At 43.7% G+C, this 17896-nt stretch overlaps 1 protein-coding gene across 3 annotated transcripts in view; it reads left to right on the top strand.

Annotated features, from left to right (window-relative positions):
* SCARF1 (scavenger receptor class F member 1) overlaps positions 1-17896 on the top strand; it is a 64304-nt gene that overhangs the window by 30810 nt on the left and 15598 nt on the right. For all 3 annotated transcript variants that reach the window (XM_066599672.1, XM_066599673.1, XM_066599671.1), the window contains exons 4-5: positions 614-1139; positions 15807-16025. In XM_066599672.1, coding sequence (XP_066455769.1) covers positions 614-1139; positions 15807-16025 — 745 coding nt within the window. The remainder of the gene's footprint in view (positions 1-613; positions 1140-15806; positions 16026-17896) is intronic.

Raw genomic sequence — 17896 nt, 5'->3', positions numbered from 1 at the left:
ATATGACTTGCTTCCTAAGCTGTATATCCACAAGCTGTATTGACATCCAAACAGGAAATTGCCCTAATACTTCCTATTTTAACCTTCCTAGAATTACCTATAAAGACTGGGAAAAGTAATTGATGAGGTTTGCAAGCAAAACTATCAGATTTAATGCTGATGCTACAGTTGGACTGCATTCAACAACCATCAATGACTTCTGTGCATCCAGTTACATAGTGCAGAAGCAGAGATATGAAATACAAGAATAGGGATAGATAGGCAACATTCAGGTGAGAGGGCCAGAGAGACGTATAGCAAGTATAGCCTTCAGTTGTTTGTTGGCCACCTGTTTTTTTCTGAACCAGATTATATGGCCACAAAGCAACCAAGGATGAAGGGTGAGGTCACCCGATGGCTGCATCATATTCCAACCATTGAGACTGTGAAAATTCAATATAAATCATGAAGACCTGATGACATGATAGATTGCAGATCAACTCCATTGAATGAATGGGACACATTTGCAATATTACACACAACTAATAGACAGGTGTGGCGCTATTTCTAGAAGAAAGTAGTCATGCTTCCGTAATCCTGCATAACCCCTTTAATTCTTCTCTTTACTTTATAGCATGCCCTGATCAGTACTGGGGTTCAGATTGCAAGCAAAGCTGTTCATGTCATCCCTTTGGAAAGTGTGACGGAACGACCGGCAAATGTACCTGCAATCCTAATCGATGGGGACCTACTTGTCAGAATGTGTGCCACTGTAGCCCACATGGGACCTGTGACCCGCTCACTGGATTATGTAGGTGTGAGCCAGGCTGGTGGGCTCAGCACTGCAATAAACAATGTGTGTGCAACCTGGAAACTTCCCACTGCAACCAGACTAATGGACAGTGCATATGCAACAGCGGTTGGTGGGGACATCGATGCAGTATAAAATGTAGCTGCAATGAATCTCCATGTCTACAAACAAAAGGAAACTGCATGTGTCGAGAAGGCTGGTATGGGCAAGCATGTGAGCACCAGTGCAACTGTGGGAAAGGTCAATGCAATTCCAAAAGTGGTGAATGTGAATGTTCAAGGGGATATCAAGGAAAAAGATGTACAGATCTCTGCCCTGCCGGATATTACGGACTGAAATGTGAAAAGAGGTAAGTCAAAGGGGGATCCTAGAAATGTGTATTCCCAGCACTCTCACTTCTTGTACTACACATGTGCGCCGGCGCTTTCGCACATATTTGCAGTATAGATAATAGAAGACTCGGACAGGTACGCAGGGTCCACGTCTGTGGGCACGGGTGGATTCCGCTGCTTGCTCCTGTATGTGGAATCGACTTACCCGTGGACCTGAGGCTTAAACATAAGACATGCATATGCTTTAGCCCTTCTGGAAATGTCACAAATATATTATATAAAATGCGCTAACTACCTTCTTCATCGGCAGGAACATCTTCCATGGAGATCTCTGCAGTATATTGTACTGTTTCACTGCAGCAAGAGTTTAATATACATTATTAGCGGCATCTGGTGGGTGGCAGACCATGTTGTGACAGGTATTTGATGATTTAAATCCAGAGGTGTAACTTGAAGCTTCTGGGTCCCATGGCAAAATCTGTAACAGGGCCCCCAACTATAATGCTTTATTCATAGTACTAGGCTTGCTATATGGAGAAGAGAGACCTTATGGGCCCCCTAAGGCTCCTGGGCCCGGGTGCAACCACATCCCCTGCATCCTCTATAGTTACGCCCATGTTCAAATTACAACAACATGCGAACACCTCTTCTCACAATGTATGTTACAAACTTCCTTCAAGGGCTCCCTCACCTAATTGTGTTGGTACAACATATTCTGTGAACGGTACCAATCTGCCATAGGCTCCCATGCTGCCGATCACACATGCTGCACGAAATACGTGCACAATAAAGATCACAGCATGTTTTATCTTGCCGCGTATTACGCGCACATACATGCCAAGATAGTGCATGGCAACAGTTGGTGGTCTTCAACAAGTCCGCAATGTCATCTTATACTTGTTGTGTGCCGCGCAACTGTCACATGCGGGCGGCACATAGTGAATTACATTTGTGTGCTGCCGGCCTGAGTCTTGCATTTTATTTTTTACCGTATATACATATGCAGTAGAGAAGAATCTTCATTAATATGGAGCTGTATTTTGACATTTGTTCTGCATGCTGTGAACAATGGTATTATATGTAGTGCTGCTTGTCATGATTGGACGGTTAATAAAATCATAGCAATTTTTAGCTAAAATCGAGAGAAATTTGTTTTACTTAAAAAAAGTGAGGAGAGTTTGCGTGTGTCACAATTGTTAGTACCGTTGACTTTCAGTTCTGCGGTCTTAAGTTCAAATCCCATCAAGGGTAACATCTGCATGGTCTTTGTAATACTTCACCTAGCTGTTGCCCTGGGTCAGATTTGAACCTACAACCCCAGTACTGCAAAGCAGCAGTGCTAACAACTGAGTCACCACACTTGTTGAAGACCAGAAGGAATGAACACAAAGAGAACAGGATACTCCCATCCAAATGTTGCTCTTGGTGAGATTTGAACCTACAACTCCAGCACTGCAAATCTGTTCAAGGGCAACATCTGGATGATGTTTTGAAGTTCTCTTTGTGTTTATTTTTGCTGTCCTCCTTTGGACAGCTGTGGTGGTTCAGTAGATAGCACTGCTGCCTCAGGCCTAGTGCCCACGGCCGTGACGGGCTCCGCAAGCAGAATTCTGTAGCGGAGTCCGTCACGGTGGCCCCTCAGAGACCCTATACTCTGATGCGCCGGTAGCGTTATGTGATGTGCCCACAGCGTCACATGATGCGCCAGCTGCGTCATAGGATGTGGGCTTCGGTGGGTGGGGAAGTGTTTTCACGCTATCTATCGCTGTGCTACAGTGGAAGATAGCGTGACGGATGGCTTCCATTGACTGCAATGGAAGCCGTACGCCTGCGGCAAATAGAGCATGCCGCGGGTGATTACGGGTGATTTCATAGGGCGGAATTCCACGGTGGAATTCCCTTCTGTGAGCATTGTGCTATTAGGTTCAATAAAACCTAATAGCTGTGGGGCAACGTGATATGTGGCGGAAATCCGCCCATGGGAATTAGGCCTTATACTGCTGGAGGTTCTAGGTTCAAATCTAAGTGCAATATCTGGATGGTGTTTTTATGTTCTCTTTTTGTTCTTCCTGTTCTCCTCCCCCGGAGTAGAAAGGACAGGTGTGGTGGTGCAGTTGTTAGCACTGCTGCCTTTCAGTGCTGGGAGTTCTAGGTTCAAATCTGTTGAAAGAACAAGTGGATATTTTTATGTTCACTTTTTCTTTATTGTTCCTGTTCTTCTCTTCCTCTGGAGTAGCAAGGAGAAGTGTGGTGCCTCAGTTGTTAGCACTGCTGATTTGCAGTGCTGGTGCTGTAGGTTCAAATCTGCTTTTCAAAGTCCATGCAGATTTTACCCTTGATGGGATTTGAACATAGGCCCGCAGCACTGAAAGGCATCAGTACTAACAACTCAACCACATTAATAGAAAAAAATGCACCTATGTACGTACGTTAATGAAGCTGAATTTTATTCCCAGTGAAATCAATGGGAGTCGGAAATAACGGTTATTTTTTGAAAACCAGGGTGGGTGTTCTCAACTCAAATATTTCCTTTTTTTTTTTTTTTACATTTCTTTTTATTTAAATTTTTACAAATTACAAAAAAGGAAATGAACAATAAAAAAAGAGTATTCCTGAACGAGGTTTAACATAATTGGTGAGTAACCTTACAGAAGATAAATTTGTTTACATTTTTGCACAACTGTGTGCAATGAGAGGGTTATAGATAAAATAAAGGTAATGTGAACAAAAAAAACAGCGTGGTATACAAGGCTGTAGAGTGGTTAACTAGTTAATTACAGGGAGATGAAAGGTCTGTTATTTTTGGAGGAAAGGGCATACACCAGCCATAGGGTCCAGACTCTCAGAAATTCCTCATGTCAGTCAAGAACTATTGACCTTAGTTTCTCGTTAATTAGATACCAGTTCATTCATCTCTTCGGAAAAGTCTAACGAGGCCTTTCATAATGATTGGGAAATGGGTTGATTAGTAGCTAGAAAGAAAAGAAAAAGGAGAGCGATCTCTGTGAGTCTGGGGTTATGTTTGCAGTATGTTTATTCAGTAGGGCTTCCCATGGATTTTTGTATATGTTACAACCTGTCACAGAAAAAATTAGTGAGTAGAACCTTAAACCATAATCTTTTAACTCAAGGGCAGGACCACCAGATATGAATGATGTAACCGGGAAAAAAAGGATCCCCCAAAACAATTAGAGAGGTATACTGAAATTGTGTGAGCTATTCGGGTGGAAACTAAATACCATAGTAAAAGGAATGTATAAGAAGTCTCCAACATTAGCATATTTCGAGCACTTTTATTATTCGACTCCCAAATCTGGGACGACTCCTCGTCGGTAAGGGGGCTTCTAAAACTTTATCCCAATGAGAGAAATATGATAACTGTGTATGATAGAAGGAGTGGACCAGTCTTGAGTATATTCGTGAGGACTTTAGCATGTGGGTATTTAAGACTGTAAATTCCAAAAGGAGTTAGGGTTAATTGGGAATTAGTATTCTTAAAAAGGGAATATATGAAGTGTTTGAGTTGTAAATATCAGAAAAAGCTCATGATTATGACTACTTTGTAGGGTGGAAAATGAAGTAGTGCCTTCCAAGGAAAGTAAGTGGTATATTTTGGTGAGACCACTATTTGCGCAGGCTTGGATAGTATAAGGGGAGTCGTTACCAGGGGGAAATAAAAGATTTCGTAAAAAGGACAGGAGAGGTAAAAGTGTGGCCACCTGAATATTTGATGAGTCCTAGATTTTGAGAGAATGTCTTGTGATGTGGTTAGTGATAAGGGGTCTGTGTATAGGTGGGGTCAACAGAATTGAATCCATGATAAGAGGATACATTTCAGGGGCTTCTAGATTAAGCCAAAGAGGGGCGTTAGTTTTTGAGAGAAGAAGAGCTAGTTGAGCTATTTGAGCTGCTTGGTAATATTTAAGGATATTTGGAACTCCTAGACCCCCTTTAATCTGTGTCTATGTAGGGTAGAATGTGAGACCATTGGAATGGAGTTTTTCCAGATAAAGTGAAGAGACATTTGTTGAAGTACCTTCAGGATATGCCCAGGGACTTGGACTGGAAGTGCTCTTAAAAGAAATAGTAAGTTGTAAAGAAATTTAATTTTTAGGGAATTCCCTCTTCCTATCCATGAAATGTTTATAGCAACTCCACCTTTTTGGAGCAGTCTGAATTTACAAAGGGGAGGAGGGTAGTTTTGGGTATATAGTGATGTAAAAGAATCAGTTAGATGCACAACTAAATATTGGGATCCAGATAATCATTGGGAAGGGAAATTTGATTAGATTTGGGAGACTAGGTGTGGGCGTAACATAAGATTAAAGGCTCTTGATTTTGGATTGTTGAATTTAAACCTGAAAGTGATCCAAACATTGATAGTTCTACCAATAAATTAGGAATAGAAGTGTGGTGAGAGGATAATAACAACAGGATATCATCTGCAGCATCCAAGACGGTCACTCAGGACACGAAGACCATGTTGAGGAGCTGGGAGTGTAGAGTGGTCACTTGTCATGGTGACACTTACCAGACTCCTTCCCAGAGGGACACATGGGACCTCAGCCTGAGTATCGCTGGGCCTCTTCCAGACACCCCTAGGATAGGGATGGCCTATATACATGTAGTGGACTTTTGACTTGTCACACGTGACGCCACCGTCCCGTAGTCACCGGAATGAACCTAGGTGATAATAAAGAGAGTCCACACACATTCTAGAATTCAAGTAGCTGAGACACTGGGAACGGTCAGGGCCTGGTAAAACTTTGCTGTAAAACTTTACAGAGTAAACTCACCAGTGCAGGCAAGACAGCAGAAGGGAGGTCAGGGAAGAAACTCAGGATGATGCTGGTCCTACAGTCCTCGTTATCTATATGGTACTGCTTCTGGAAGGGGAAGGGGGCAGCTTCTCCATAGACACTCACTTATTGAAGTACCTCTGCACGGTGGTCTGGAGTTTCTTCACTCCTCTCTCTCTCTCTATATATATATATATATATATATATATATATCTCACTCTCTCCTTTTACTCTTTAATGGTTCCTGGCCTTGAGGACTGCAGGAAACCGCTCTTCCTTTTCCATCACTCTTCACCACATGAGGGTTGAAGGTACCCCCATGTGGCTGTCACTCTCTTAGGAACTCAGAAGAAGAACAATCACTTTCTGCTCTCAGACACTCATATTTATAGTGTCTAGCATACCACATGACAGGACATAAATTGATACTTTTGCAGACATATCCCAGCCGCATGCAGAGATTAACATCTCATATGCTGCAGCTGTGCAATACACATAACAAGAGACAAGACATTTTGCACAGTGCATCCACACAAATGTATGACATTTATGGAGAGGCCAGGAATAGGTGTTTCGGGCCACTACACAAACATACATATTTTTTAGTGGGCTGACGCAATGTCAACCCCCTTGATATCTGGGTTATTCCATGGCTATAATAAAAAGAAGAGGGGATAAAGGGCAACCCTGCCATGTGCCCCTGAAAATAGAAACAGTATCTGAAAAGAAACCCTTATAGCGTACAAAAGCCTTGGGCAAGGTATATAATACTTGTAACCATGTGAAGAATTCAGTAGGGAATTTCCAGTTTTTAAGCGCAGAGAACAGGTATAGCCAAATTAAGGTATGCTTTATTTATATCTAGGGAGAGCAGCATGGCATATATGCCCCTAGAGCGACATATGTGTGAAAGATGGGTGATTCGACGGATATTGTCTGGGGCCTGATGGCCTGAAGCAAGCCCCACCCGATCCCTTCAAATCATCAAGGGTAGAGCAGTATTTAAGCATGAAGCTAAGATCTTAGTGAGGAGTTTCATGTCTGCATTGATGAGAGAAATTGGGGGGTGGTTTTGTATGTCTAAGGACTCCTTCTCCGGTTCAGGGATTATAGAGATAGCTGTTAGTAGGGAGGACTGTCCCACTTTGTGTCCTTCACCTTGCTAAGTATTTTAGTGCCATGCGGGAACACTCAGGATGGCAGAAAATGTTTTGTAAATATACTGTAAAGCTCTCAGGACCAGGGCGTTTATTAGTTTTAAGAGTGTTAATGGCGCTAGTTACCTCATCTGGGGTGATTTTCAAGGACAACTATTCTAGAAAGACTTTGCTTAATGTGGGTAGTGTCATGTCTTGAGAATATGAAGTTAATTGATCATGAAAGGGAAAGTGGGATTAAGAATAAAGTTTAGCTAGAAAGTGTTTAAATTCCAAGGCTGTCGTAAGCGGGTTCGCAGTGATTATGAGATGTTTAGTGCGAAGTTTATAAATAGGTTTTACAATGGGATTTGAACGAAGTTTGTGAGCCAAGGGTAACATAGTATTGTAGTATGTATGGCTGAAAAAAGACATAAGTCCATCTAGTTTAGTCTATTACTCCCTAATGTTGATCCAGAGGAAGACCAAAAAAAAGTTTTCCCCCATTTGAGGAAAAAAATCCTGCCTGATTTCAATCTGGCAATCAGAATAATCCCTGGATCACCGACCCTTTTGAAGTTAATAACGATTATAATATATAATATTGTAACGCTTAAGAAAGGCATCCAGGCCCCTCTTGAACTCTTTTATAGAATTCACCATCACCACGTCCTCAGGCAGAGAGTTCCACAGTCTAACTGCTCTTACAGTAAAGAACCCCCTTCTATGTTGGTGTAGAAAACTTTTTTCCTCTAGACGTAGAGGACGTCATCTTGTTACAGTCACAGTCCTTGGTATAAATAGATGATGGGAGAGATCTCTGCATTGTCCATTGATATATTTATACATAGTTATTAGGTCACCCCCTCAAGCTGTCCTTTTTCTAAAGTAAATAATCCCAATTCTGATAACCTCTCTGGGTATTGTAACATAGTAACATAGTATGTAAGGCTGAATGAAGACAATGTCCATCTAGTCCAGCCTGTCTATCCTCCTGTGTTGATCCAGAGGAAGGCAAAAAACCCCAAGGGCAGAAACCAATTTAGCCCTTTTGGGGAAAAAATTTCTTCCTGACTCCCTAATGGCAATCAGACTGTTCCCTGGATCAACCCCTAATAGTTCCTTCCTGCCTGTATACCCGGATTGACAATTAACCTAAGACTTGTATCCCCTTTTAAACTCCTCTATGGATTTTGCCATCACCACTTCCTCCGGCAGAGAGTTCCACAGTCTAACTGCTCTTACAGTAAAGAATCCCCTTCTATGTTGGTGATGAAACCTACTTTCCTCTAATCGTAGCGGATGTCCTCTTGTTACCGTCGCGGTCCTGGGTGTAAACAGATCTTGGGAGAGATCCTTGTATTGTCCCCTCATGTACTTATACATGGTTATTTGATCACCTCTTAGCCGTCTTTTTTCCAGGGTGAATAATCCCACTTTTGATAGCCTCTCTGGGTATTCCAGTCCCATCATTCCATGTATTAGTTTAGTTGCCCTTCTCTGAACCCCCTCCAGCACTGTAACATCTTTCCTGAGCACCGGTGACCAGAACTGTACGCAGTATTCCATGTGAGGCCTGACAAGTGCCTTATATAATGGAAAGATAATGTTCTCGTCCTTCGCCCCTATACCTCTTTTAATGCACCCCAAGACTTTATTTGCCTTTGCAGCAGCTGACTGGCATTGGTTACTCCAGTTCAGTCTACAATCCACTAGTACCCCCAGATCCTTTTTCATATCACTTTTCCCTAGTAGTACCCCATTAAGTGAATATTGGTGACATCCGTTTCTCCTGCCCATGTGCATAGTCTTACATTTTTCAACATTGAACTTCATTTGCCATTTTTCTGCCCAAGCCCCCAGCTTATCCAGGTCCGTTTGTAGCCGCACATTGTCCTCCGTTGCATTAATTATATTGTATAATTTTGTGTCATCTGCAAATATTGATATTTTGCTGTGCAGCCCCTCTATCAGGTCATTGATAAATATGTTGAACAGAGTGGGGCCTAATACTGAACCCTGTGGCACCCCGCTAGCGACTGTGGTCCAATCAGAGTACGAACCATTTATTACCACCCTCTGCTTTCTATCTCTGAGCCAATTTTTTACCCATTTACACACGTTTTCGCCCAGTCCGAGCTGCCTCATTTTGTATATTAGCCTATTATGTGGCACGGTGTCAAAGGCTTTAGAGAAGTCCAGATATACGAGATCAATAGATTCTCCCTGGTCCAGCTTAGAGCTTACTTCATCGTAGAAACTGATCAGATTTGTCTGACATGAGCGACCCTTCATGAATCCATGCTAGTGAGGAGTTATTCCCTTGTTCTCCTTGAGGTACTCATCGATGGCGTCTCTCAGAATTCCCTCTAAATTTTTTCCCGTTACTGAAGTGAGACTTACTGGCCTGTAGTTACCAGGCTCACTTTTGCTCCCTTTTTTGTAAATTGGAACCACGTTGGCAATGCGCCAATCCAATGGTACTACACCGGTCTTGATAGTGTCTAGAAATATTAGATATAGCGGCCTAGCTATCTCGTCACTTAGTTCCCTTAGTATACTTGGGTGTAATCCATCTGGGCCCGGCGATTTATCAATTTTAGTCTTCTTTAGTCGCTTCCGCACCTCCTCCTGCGTTAGGTATGAGATATTTTGTGATGGGTTCATTTTATTCCCCTGCATCTCGTGTGGCATTTCCTTTTCGTTTGTGAATACACTTGAGAAGAAACTGTTTAGTAGATTTGCTTTCCCTCTGTCATCATCAATGATCTCTCCTGCATTATTTTTTAAAGGGCCAGTGCTCTCCCTGCAAATCCTTTTGCTGTTAATATAGTTGAAAAATAGCTTCGGGTTGTTTCTGCTCTCTTTTGCGATCCGTCTTTCTGCTTCCTCCTTGGCAGTTTTGATCGTATCTTTGCATATTTTGTTTTTTTCCCTGTATGATTTTAGCGCTTCTTCGCTGCCTTCTTGCTTTAGTAGTTTGAACGCTTTCTTTTTTTCGTTTATTGCCCCTCTTACCGTCTTATCGAGCCACATTGGTTTCCTTTTAGTTGAGTTTCTTTTATTTTTAAAGGGAATGAACTGCTCACATGAGGTGATTAGGATCCTTTTAAACTTTTCCCATTTGTCCTCTGTACCGTCATTTTTGAGGATGTTGTCCCAATTAATGTTACCGATAGTAATTCTGAGCTGATCAAATTTTGCGTTACTAAAGTTTAGTTTCTTTGTCGCTCCTTGATAAGGCTTCTTATTGAATGACAGCTGGAAGTTGATTATATTGTGGTCACTGTTCCCCAAGTGGCCCTCAACCTGCACCCCCTTTATACGTTCCGGTTTGTTAGTTAGTACTAGGTCCAGAATGGCCCTCCCTCTTGTTGGTTCCAGTACCAGTTGGTTCAGGTAATTGTCTTTAATTACTCTCAAGAACTTATCACCCCTGTGTGATTTGCAGGTTTCGTTTTCCCATGTTATATCTGGATAATTAAAGTCCCCCATGATAATTACTTCATTGCGGTTTGACACCTCTTCTATCTGCCTTAATAGTAAGTTATCAGTTTCTTCTGTTGCTTTTGGTGGTCTATAGAAGACCCCTATCAGGATTTTGTTATTTTTTCCTCCCTGTATTTCTACCCACAGAGATTCTACCTGTTCGTCTCCTACCCCTATATCCTCCCGTAGCCTCGGCTTCAAGTTCGATTTGACGTACAGACATACCCCTCCCCCTTTCTGGTTCCTTCGGTCCCTTCTGAAGAGATTGTACCCCTGCAAATTCACCGCCCAATCGCTCTTATCATCAAGCCATGTTTCCGTAATTCCGACTATATCATAATTTTCATCAGTCATTCTCGCTTCAAGCTCACCCACTTTACCAATCAGACTTCTTGCATTCGTGGTCATACAATTTATATCGGTTTTTTTGTTATTTAAATTTGTTTTGTTGCTATTCGTACTAATGGCCGATCTATCACTTCTAACTGTACTAACCCCACCCCCTGCTCGACCCCCATTCCCTTTGCTTGGACCCGGGTCGCTAGTTACACTGGCTACCCCACTATTTCTCTTTTTGCCCTCCCCCCCAGTCCCTAGTTTAAACACTCCTCCAGCCTTCTAGCCATCTTATCCCCCAGCACCGCTGCACCCTCCCCATTAAGATGCAGACCGTCCCTACGGTAGAGCCTGTAGCCAACAGCAAAGTCAGCCCAGTTCTCCAGGAACCCAAATCCCTCCTTCTTACACCAACTCTGGAGCCACTTGTTTACCTCCCTAAGATCCTGCTGCCTTTCTAGTGTGGCTTTAGGTACAGGTAGTATTTCCGAGAAAACTACCCTGGAGGTCCGCGCCCTGAGCTTGGACCCTAGGTCCCTGAAATCATTTTTGAGGGCCCTCCATTGACCTCTAACTTGTTCATTGGTGCCAACGTGCACCATGACCGCTGGATCCTCACCAGCCCCTCCCAGTAATCTATCAATCTGATCCGCGATGTGTCGAACTCGAGCGCCAGGAAGACAACACACTGTTCGACGATCCCGGTCTTTATGGCAGATTGCCCTCTCTGTCGCCCTAATAATTGAGTCCCCCACCACTAGAACCTGTCTAGCCTGCCCTGCACTCCCCGTCCCCGTCTCACTGGAGCAGTCATCCCCCTGGCATTCAGAGGGCCTGTCGTGCTGCAGCGGTGCTGGCTCTGTAATGGCATCGCCCTCATCTGCCAACGTTGCAGACATGTTGGGTTGTGCCAGTTCAGGACTAGCCTCCCTGGATCTATTCCCTCTATGCCTCCTTCTATCTGACACCCAGCTTCTTGCCTGCTCCCCCTGCTCTTCCGTAGCACCATCCGCCCCAACCTCTACCCCAGCGAGTGTCTGCTCAGTGAGCACCAAACTCCTTTCCATGATGTCAATGGCTCTCAGTATTGCCAGTTGCTGATTTAGATCCAGAATTTGGGCTTCTAAATGTGCGACGTGCACGCATCTTGCGCAACAGTATGCACCCTCGATCAGCTGATCAAGGACCGCATACATTGCACAAGTAGCACACTAGATGGCATTGCCAGACATGGAGCTTATCCTAATGGGGATTTACAATTTACTTGTGGAAGTAGTGAAGATAGACTTGTTCACACTCCGCTCACACGCTGCCGCAACCGCTCAACCACTCACACGCTGCCGCCTCCACTCACATGCTGCCGCCTCCACTCACACTCTGCCGCCTCCGCTCAGACGCTGCCGCTTCCGCTCAAACGCTGCCGCCTCCGCTCAAACGCTGCCGCCTCCGCTCAAACGTTCACACGCTGCTACAACCGCTCACACGCTGCTACAACCGCTCACACGCTGCTGCCTCCGCTCAACCGCTCACACGCTGCTGCCTCTGCTCACACGCTGCTACAACCGCTCACACGCTGCTACAACTGCTCACACGCTGCTACAACCGCTCACACGCTGCTACAACCGCTCACACGCTGCTACAACCGCTCACACGCTGCTACAACCACTCACACGCTGCTGCAACCACTCAACCGCTCACACGCTGCTGCCTCTGCTCACACGCTGCTGCAACCGCTCACACGCTGCTGCAACCGCTCACACGCTGCTGCAACCGCTCACACACTACTGCAACCGCTCACACGCTACTGCAACCGCTCACACGCTACTGCAACTGCTCACACGCTACTGCCTCCGCTCAACCGCTCACACGCTGCTGCAACCGCTCACACGCTACTGCCTCCGCTCAACCGCTCACACGCTGCTGCAACTGCTCACACGTTGCTGCAACCACTCACATGCTGCTGCAACCGCTCAACCGCTCACACGCTGCTCAACCACTCACACGCTGCTCAACCGCTCAAAAAATTATTATTTTTTTTTTCTTCCCCCCCTCACAAACACTTAGACCCACACACACACACAGAAGACACAACTAGGGCACACCAGATACACAGAAGACACACACTTAGCTCACAAACACACACAGAAGATACTTATCAGCTCCTGCGGCTCCTCCGCTCCTCCTGGTGACGTCACCCGCTCTCCCGGCGGCCGCTCATTCTCACCTCCTGTCTCAGCTGTTCTGCTGCTCCGTTCCGGTCCCCTCCGCTTCAGTCGCTGGACTCCTGGTGGCCTCTTGGCGACGGCTACTTCTCTGCTCCGCTCACCTTACTGCCCCCGCACCTGCTTCGGCGCCGGTATCGGCTCCTGCGCTGCTGCGCTGTCCCCTTCAGTCCCCCGCTCGTGCCTCTGTCTCGGCGCGCTGCTCCTGGCGTCTGACGTCTACAGGTGAAGAGTCCGCCCAGTTCATTTATTACTTTAGTTGCCCGCCTTTGTACCTGCTCAAGCTCTGATATATCCTTCTTTAGTGGTTGGGTTTCACTATCGCCAAGAATCTACTAAATGGTATTCAGAGAGAAGTGATTTGAAGGTATTGGACAGAGAATATTAGAAGTAGAAGTAGGGTTGATAAGGAAATTGCATTCCTGTTCAGGTTTGAATCTAAGACACAGTTAGAGTCACCACACAGGATAACAGTGCCATTTGTATAAGTCTCAACTAGTTCAAAAAGTTTAAAAAAATGGGTTTGTCAAGAATTTGGGGTTTAATAAGAGACAATGGTGACTGGAATATCCTGAATGGAACCCACCAGGAGTAAATGATGACCTTCTTGATCTGCAATAGTTAGTGAGTGAGTTAAGGGGACCGATTTACCCATAAGAGTAATGTTAACATTGTAATGGTGGAAATTGTTGTGGAATTTATCATCACAGGCATAAGTCGCCGACTTTCAGAATGGCAAGCCACAACAGAGACCCAAGAAAGAGAAGTGACCCAAGGGTGTAGAAAAGAAAGAAATGAAGTGTGTGTGTGGGGGAGGGGGGGGGGGGAGCAAAATCCAGAAATGGGAAGAAAGGGTGGGGGAGAGGGAGAAAGGGCCAACAAGAGAGAACATGTAAATAAGAATTACCTTACAGTCGTGTCTGAAGGTTAAGATTATATGACAACTGATAACTGTAGAAAAATTTGTAAGAGTTCATCACAGTTTCTCTGTGTACTATATTCAGCAATTAAAGACTTACAGTTTTGGTAAGATAGTGAAAAGCGGGTTATCTAACAGGCAAGTGAATGTTCATAGAGAATGAGAAAATATTTTCTCTATCCATTCACTTTCCCACTCTTCTCATTCTCCTTCCCATCTCCCATCACAAACTCAAAGATGTAACTCAGGTAATATCAAATCAAATAATAAAATCAAGTAATAAATTGAGTTATTAGGACTATCTAGGGGGGCCATGGATTCTTGTTGTGGGTTGCTCTACGGTTATTACTGGAGGTCAGGGAGATTGGTTGTGAGGACATCTGTTGGAGTTGTAGATTCTGAAAACAGTGGCAGGCTCCTTCAGGAGAGACGATAGCATGGATTTTATTTTGGTATGACAAGGTTAGTTTGAATGGGAAGCCCCAGGAGTATTGAATCTGATCCTGTTGCAGGATTTCCAGGTAGGGTTTGAGGGATTATTGCTTGGCCAAAGTACATGGAGCTAAGTCAAGAAACAACTGATGATCATGGCCTTGGAATGTTAGTTTTGAGGAAGAACGGGCTGCATGTAATAATTCCTCTTGGGTGCGGTAAAAGTGGAGTTCCAGTATAATGTCTCTTGGGGGACTGTTGGATTTGCGAGCGTACAATGCTCTGTGAACTCTATCCATTTCCAGCCTTTTGACTGGGATGTTAGGGCAAAGTTCTTGGAACAGAGCAGCCACGTTCGATTGTCGATCCATAATTGTCTCAGGGAGACCTCATATGTGTAGGGGGACCCTGCGGGCTCTGTTTTCTACATCCTCTATCTTATCATGGAGAAATTGTATCTCTCCATAAAGTTTTTCCACCTCTTTTTCTATAGGATTCTAAGACTGTTGTAGCATTATCCATGCCCTCTTCCAAAGCTGAAGTTTGTTGACCTAAATCTCTAATTTCTTTGGTAGGTTTGGTGGTAATGTCAGCTGAGGTTTTAGATAGTTCTTTCTGTAGTAGAGCTTGTATTTGGGATAGAAGTGTTTCTGTAGGAGGAGTAGTAGTTGTATCTGACCCGAATATAATCACTCAATACTAATTATATACAGTACTTGCTTAGGCAGCAGTAGTATATTTATTATTTACCTTCCTCCAGATATGGTGTTGTAAGCAGTAAGCTGATGAAATGCAGCATTAAAATACAGTAATGCGCACTGAAAATACATTTTCTGAAATAAGTTTGTTTAGTATTGGAGTTGAAAACTAGGACTAAGGGAATTCCCCCAGGTTACAAAACATAGGTTGAATTTTTCTGCTGCAGTAACCGTATGCATCCGAAGCCCCAGTCACCCATGTGATCTAATGGTGGCATTATCTTGCCAGCATCATTGGCTGTTGTGAGTGGACAAAGGTTTTGAATGCATGTGATTATGGCAATGTGGAAACCCAGCCATAGAGAAATAACAGTCAAGTTGTAATTGTAATCAACTCATAAAGATAATGCTGGTACTTACAGCTGGGAGAGAGGCAGAGAGAGCTACTTCATTCAGTAGCTATGCATACAACTGTTCCCATTACACTTGCAGAAACACACAATAGTCTAGTATATACAATAAATTGTAAGAAATACATACAATCAACTAAATATTTTAGCTCTGCTTTATTTTACATAAGTATCTTGATCGTATTATGTAGTCGAAAGTTGATTACTCTTTTCTGTATTTCATTTTAATGTTCACTATTACAGCTGTGGAAAGTGCAAACTGAGTCAGACATGCTCCCCTATTGATGGCTCTTGTCTGTCCTGTGAGCCTGGATGGATGGGAATACGCTGCGACTTGCCTTGTTCACCTGGAAATTATGGAGAGAACTGTGCACAGCAATGTCCAAAGTGTCTTGGGAAAGAAGAATGTAGTAAAGACAGTGGGACCTGTCTAAACTGTGATCCAGGGAAGATGGGACCTAGGTACATTTGTTCATTGCATATTTACACTTAGAGGAGACTGATAAAGGATACCAACCAAGGGGTCTCATGCTTATTGAGATAGCCTAAGGGTATATAGAGTAAGCACACAGAAGACTTGTAGAAATATCTGCGACTTTCATATTTATCTGAATGGAGCTTGCAGAAATCCACTTGCTTGCCGCGAAAAATTGCAATCAGATGAATGGGACTGTTTTTCAAACAGTTAGTTTTGTGTGTGAGTGTATGTGTGTGTATCTATCTATTTATCTCTCTCTCTCTCATATCTCTCTATCTCTCTTTCTAGCTCTCTTTCTTTCTATCTATCTATCTATCCATCTCTCATATCTCTCTCATATCTATCTATATCTCTCTCTCATTTCTATCTCTCCCTCTCTATGTCTATCTACCTCTCTCTCTAATATCTATTTCTCTCTCTCATATCTCTCTTTCTCATATCTATCTCTCTCTCTCATATGTATCTATCTCTCATATCTATCTCTTTCTCTCACATATCTCTCTCATATCTATCTACGGCTGGTATAAGTTATACATCTCCCTGTATATACTCTATATAATTGCATACTTTACACACAATTAAAAAAACGCATCAAAAACACGTGGCTTTTAATAGTGTATGCAGTTTCTTAAAAAGGTATATGGTCTTTGAATACCATATGCAGTTTTTTAATGCGTTTTTCTTTATTGTAGTTCAAAGGTACAACAAAAAACATGAGCACACCATAAGGCCACTCTCACACCTGTGTTCAGAAAACGCAGCTTGAAATTGTGGCGCTTGTACCGCAATTTCGAGTGGTGGTTTTGAACGCATAGTACAATGCTTTTTAATGCACCCCATCATTGTGATGGGTGAGGAGGTGCAATAAAAAGGGGTGTGAGACTGGCCTATAGAGCAACAAACAATTTTTTCATGTAGTGCTGGAAATGAGTCATGTTTGGAAAGATTACGCCAAGGGACTAAATCATGTATGGAAATTCAATTAGCAGCTGTATGCAGCACGACTTAGGTATGGGTATGGAGGGTGATCCCAAGGTGAACTTTAGCACTCAAGCCCCTGAGCCTTTAGATACACCTCTGCTTACAGGACCTTTGATGATATCCCCATCATGTGATCAGTGACATGATGGTGCATGAGTTACATGCTCCGCCCCTGATCACATGACGGTGACATCATCCCAGATCCTTCATCCCTGTACAGATTTTGGGTGGACTAAATCTCCTACAAACCCCTGCAGTCTCAGTTGCTGTGGAATACTAATGACCACTTGTCTGTAAGTGAGTGACTGTGTGAGTTACATGTGAAGATGTCACCACTATTGGGATCAGTCACCAGGGCTCTGAGCTCCACTCCTGATCACATAACAGTGACATCATCACAGGTCCTTCACTTTGCTAAAAACCTGCAGAGCCGGACAGCAGCCCTGTGCTTGCAGCACCTGTGATTATGTCACCATCATGTGATCAGTCACCTGTGTGGGAGGAGTACGAGGTCACATGACCATGGGGTGATCAGTGTGTGCAGGACTCTACTGTGCTGCTTGTGATCCCTGTGTTATAGTATGAAAAATGTATGTAGCAGAGCTGTATGTGATTTACATGTACCAGTGCAGTGTGTGTAACATGCATGTAGAAGAGCTGTGTGTGTGACATGCATGTACCAGAGCTGTGTGTGTGACGTGCATGTACCAGAGCTGTGTGTGTGATGTGCATGTACCAGAGCTGTGTGTGTGACGTGCATGTACCAGAGCTGTGTGGCACATTGCACCACCAGAAACACTCGGGTATAATTTCTTATATTTACTAGTTGCTACAAAAAGCATTGGATTGTGCAAAACAGAACAATTTAACAATG

The sequence above is a fragment of the Eleutherodactylus coqui genome, chromosome 4, assembly GCF_035609145.1.
Source record: "Eleutherodactylus coqui strain aEleCoq1 chromosome 4, aEleCoq1.hap1, whole genome shotgun sequence".
NCBI classification, from domain to species: Eukaryota; Metazoa; Chordata; class Amphibia; order Anura; family Eleutherodactylidae; genus Eleutherodactylus; species Eleutherodactylus coqui.
This window is presented reverse-complemented; position numbering and strand designations above follow the sequence as displayed.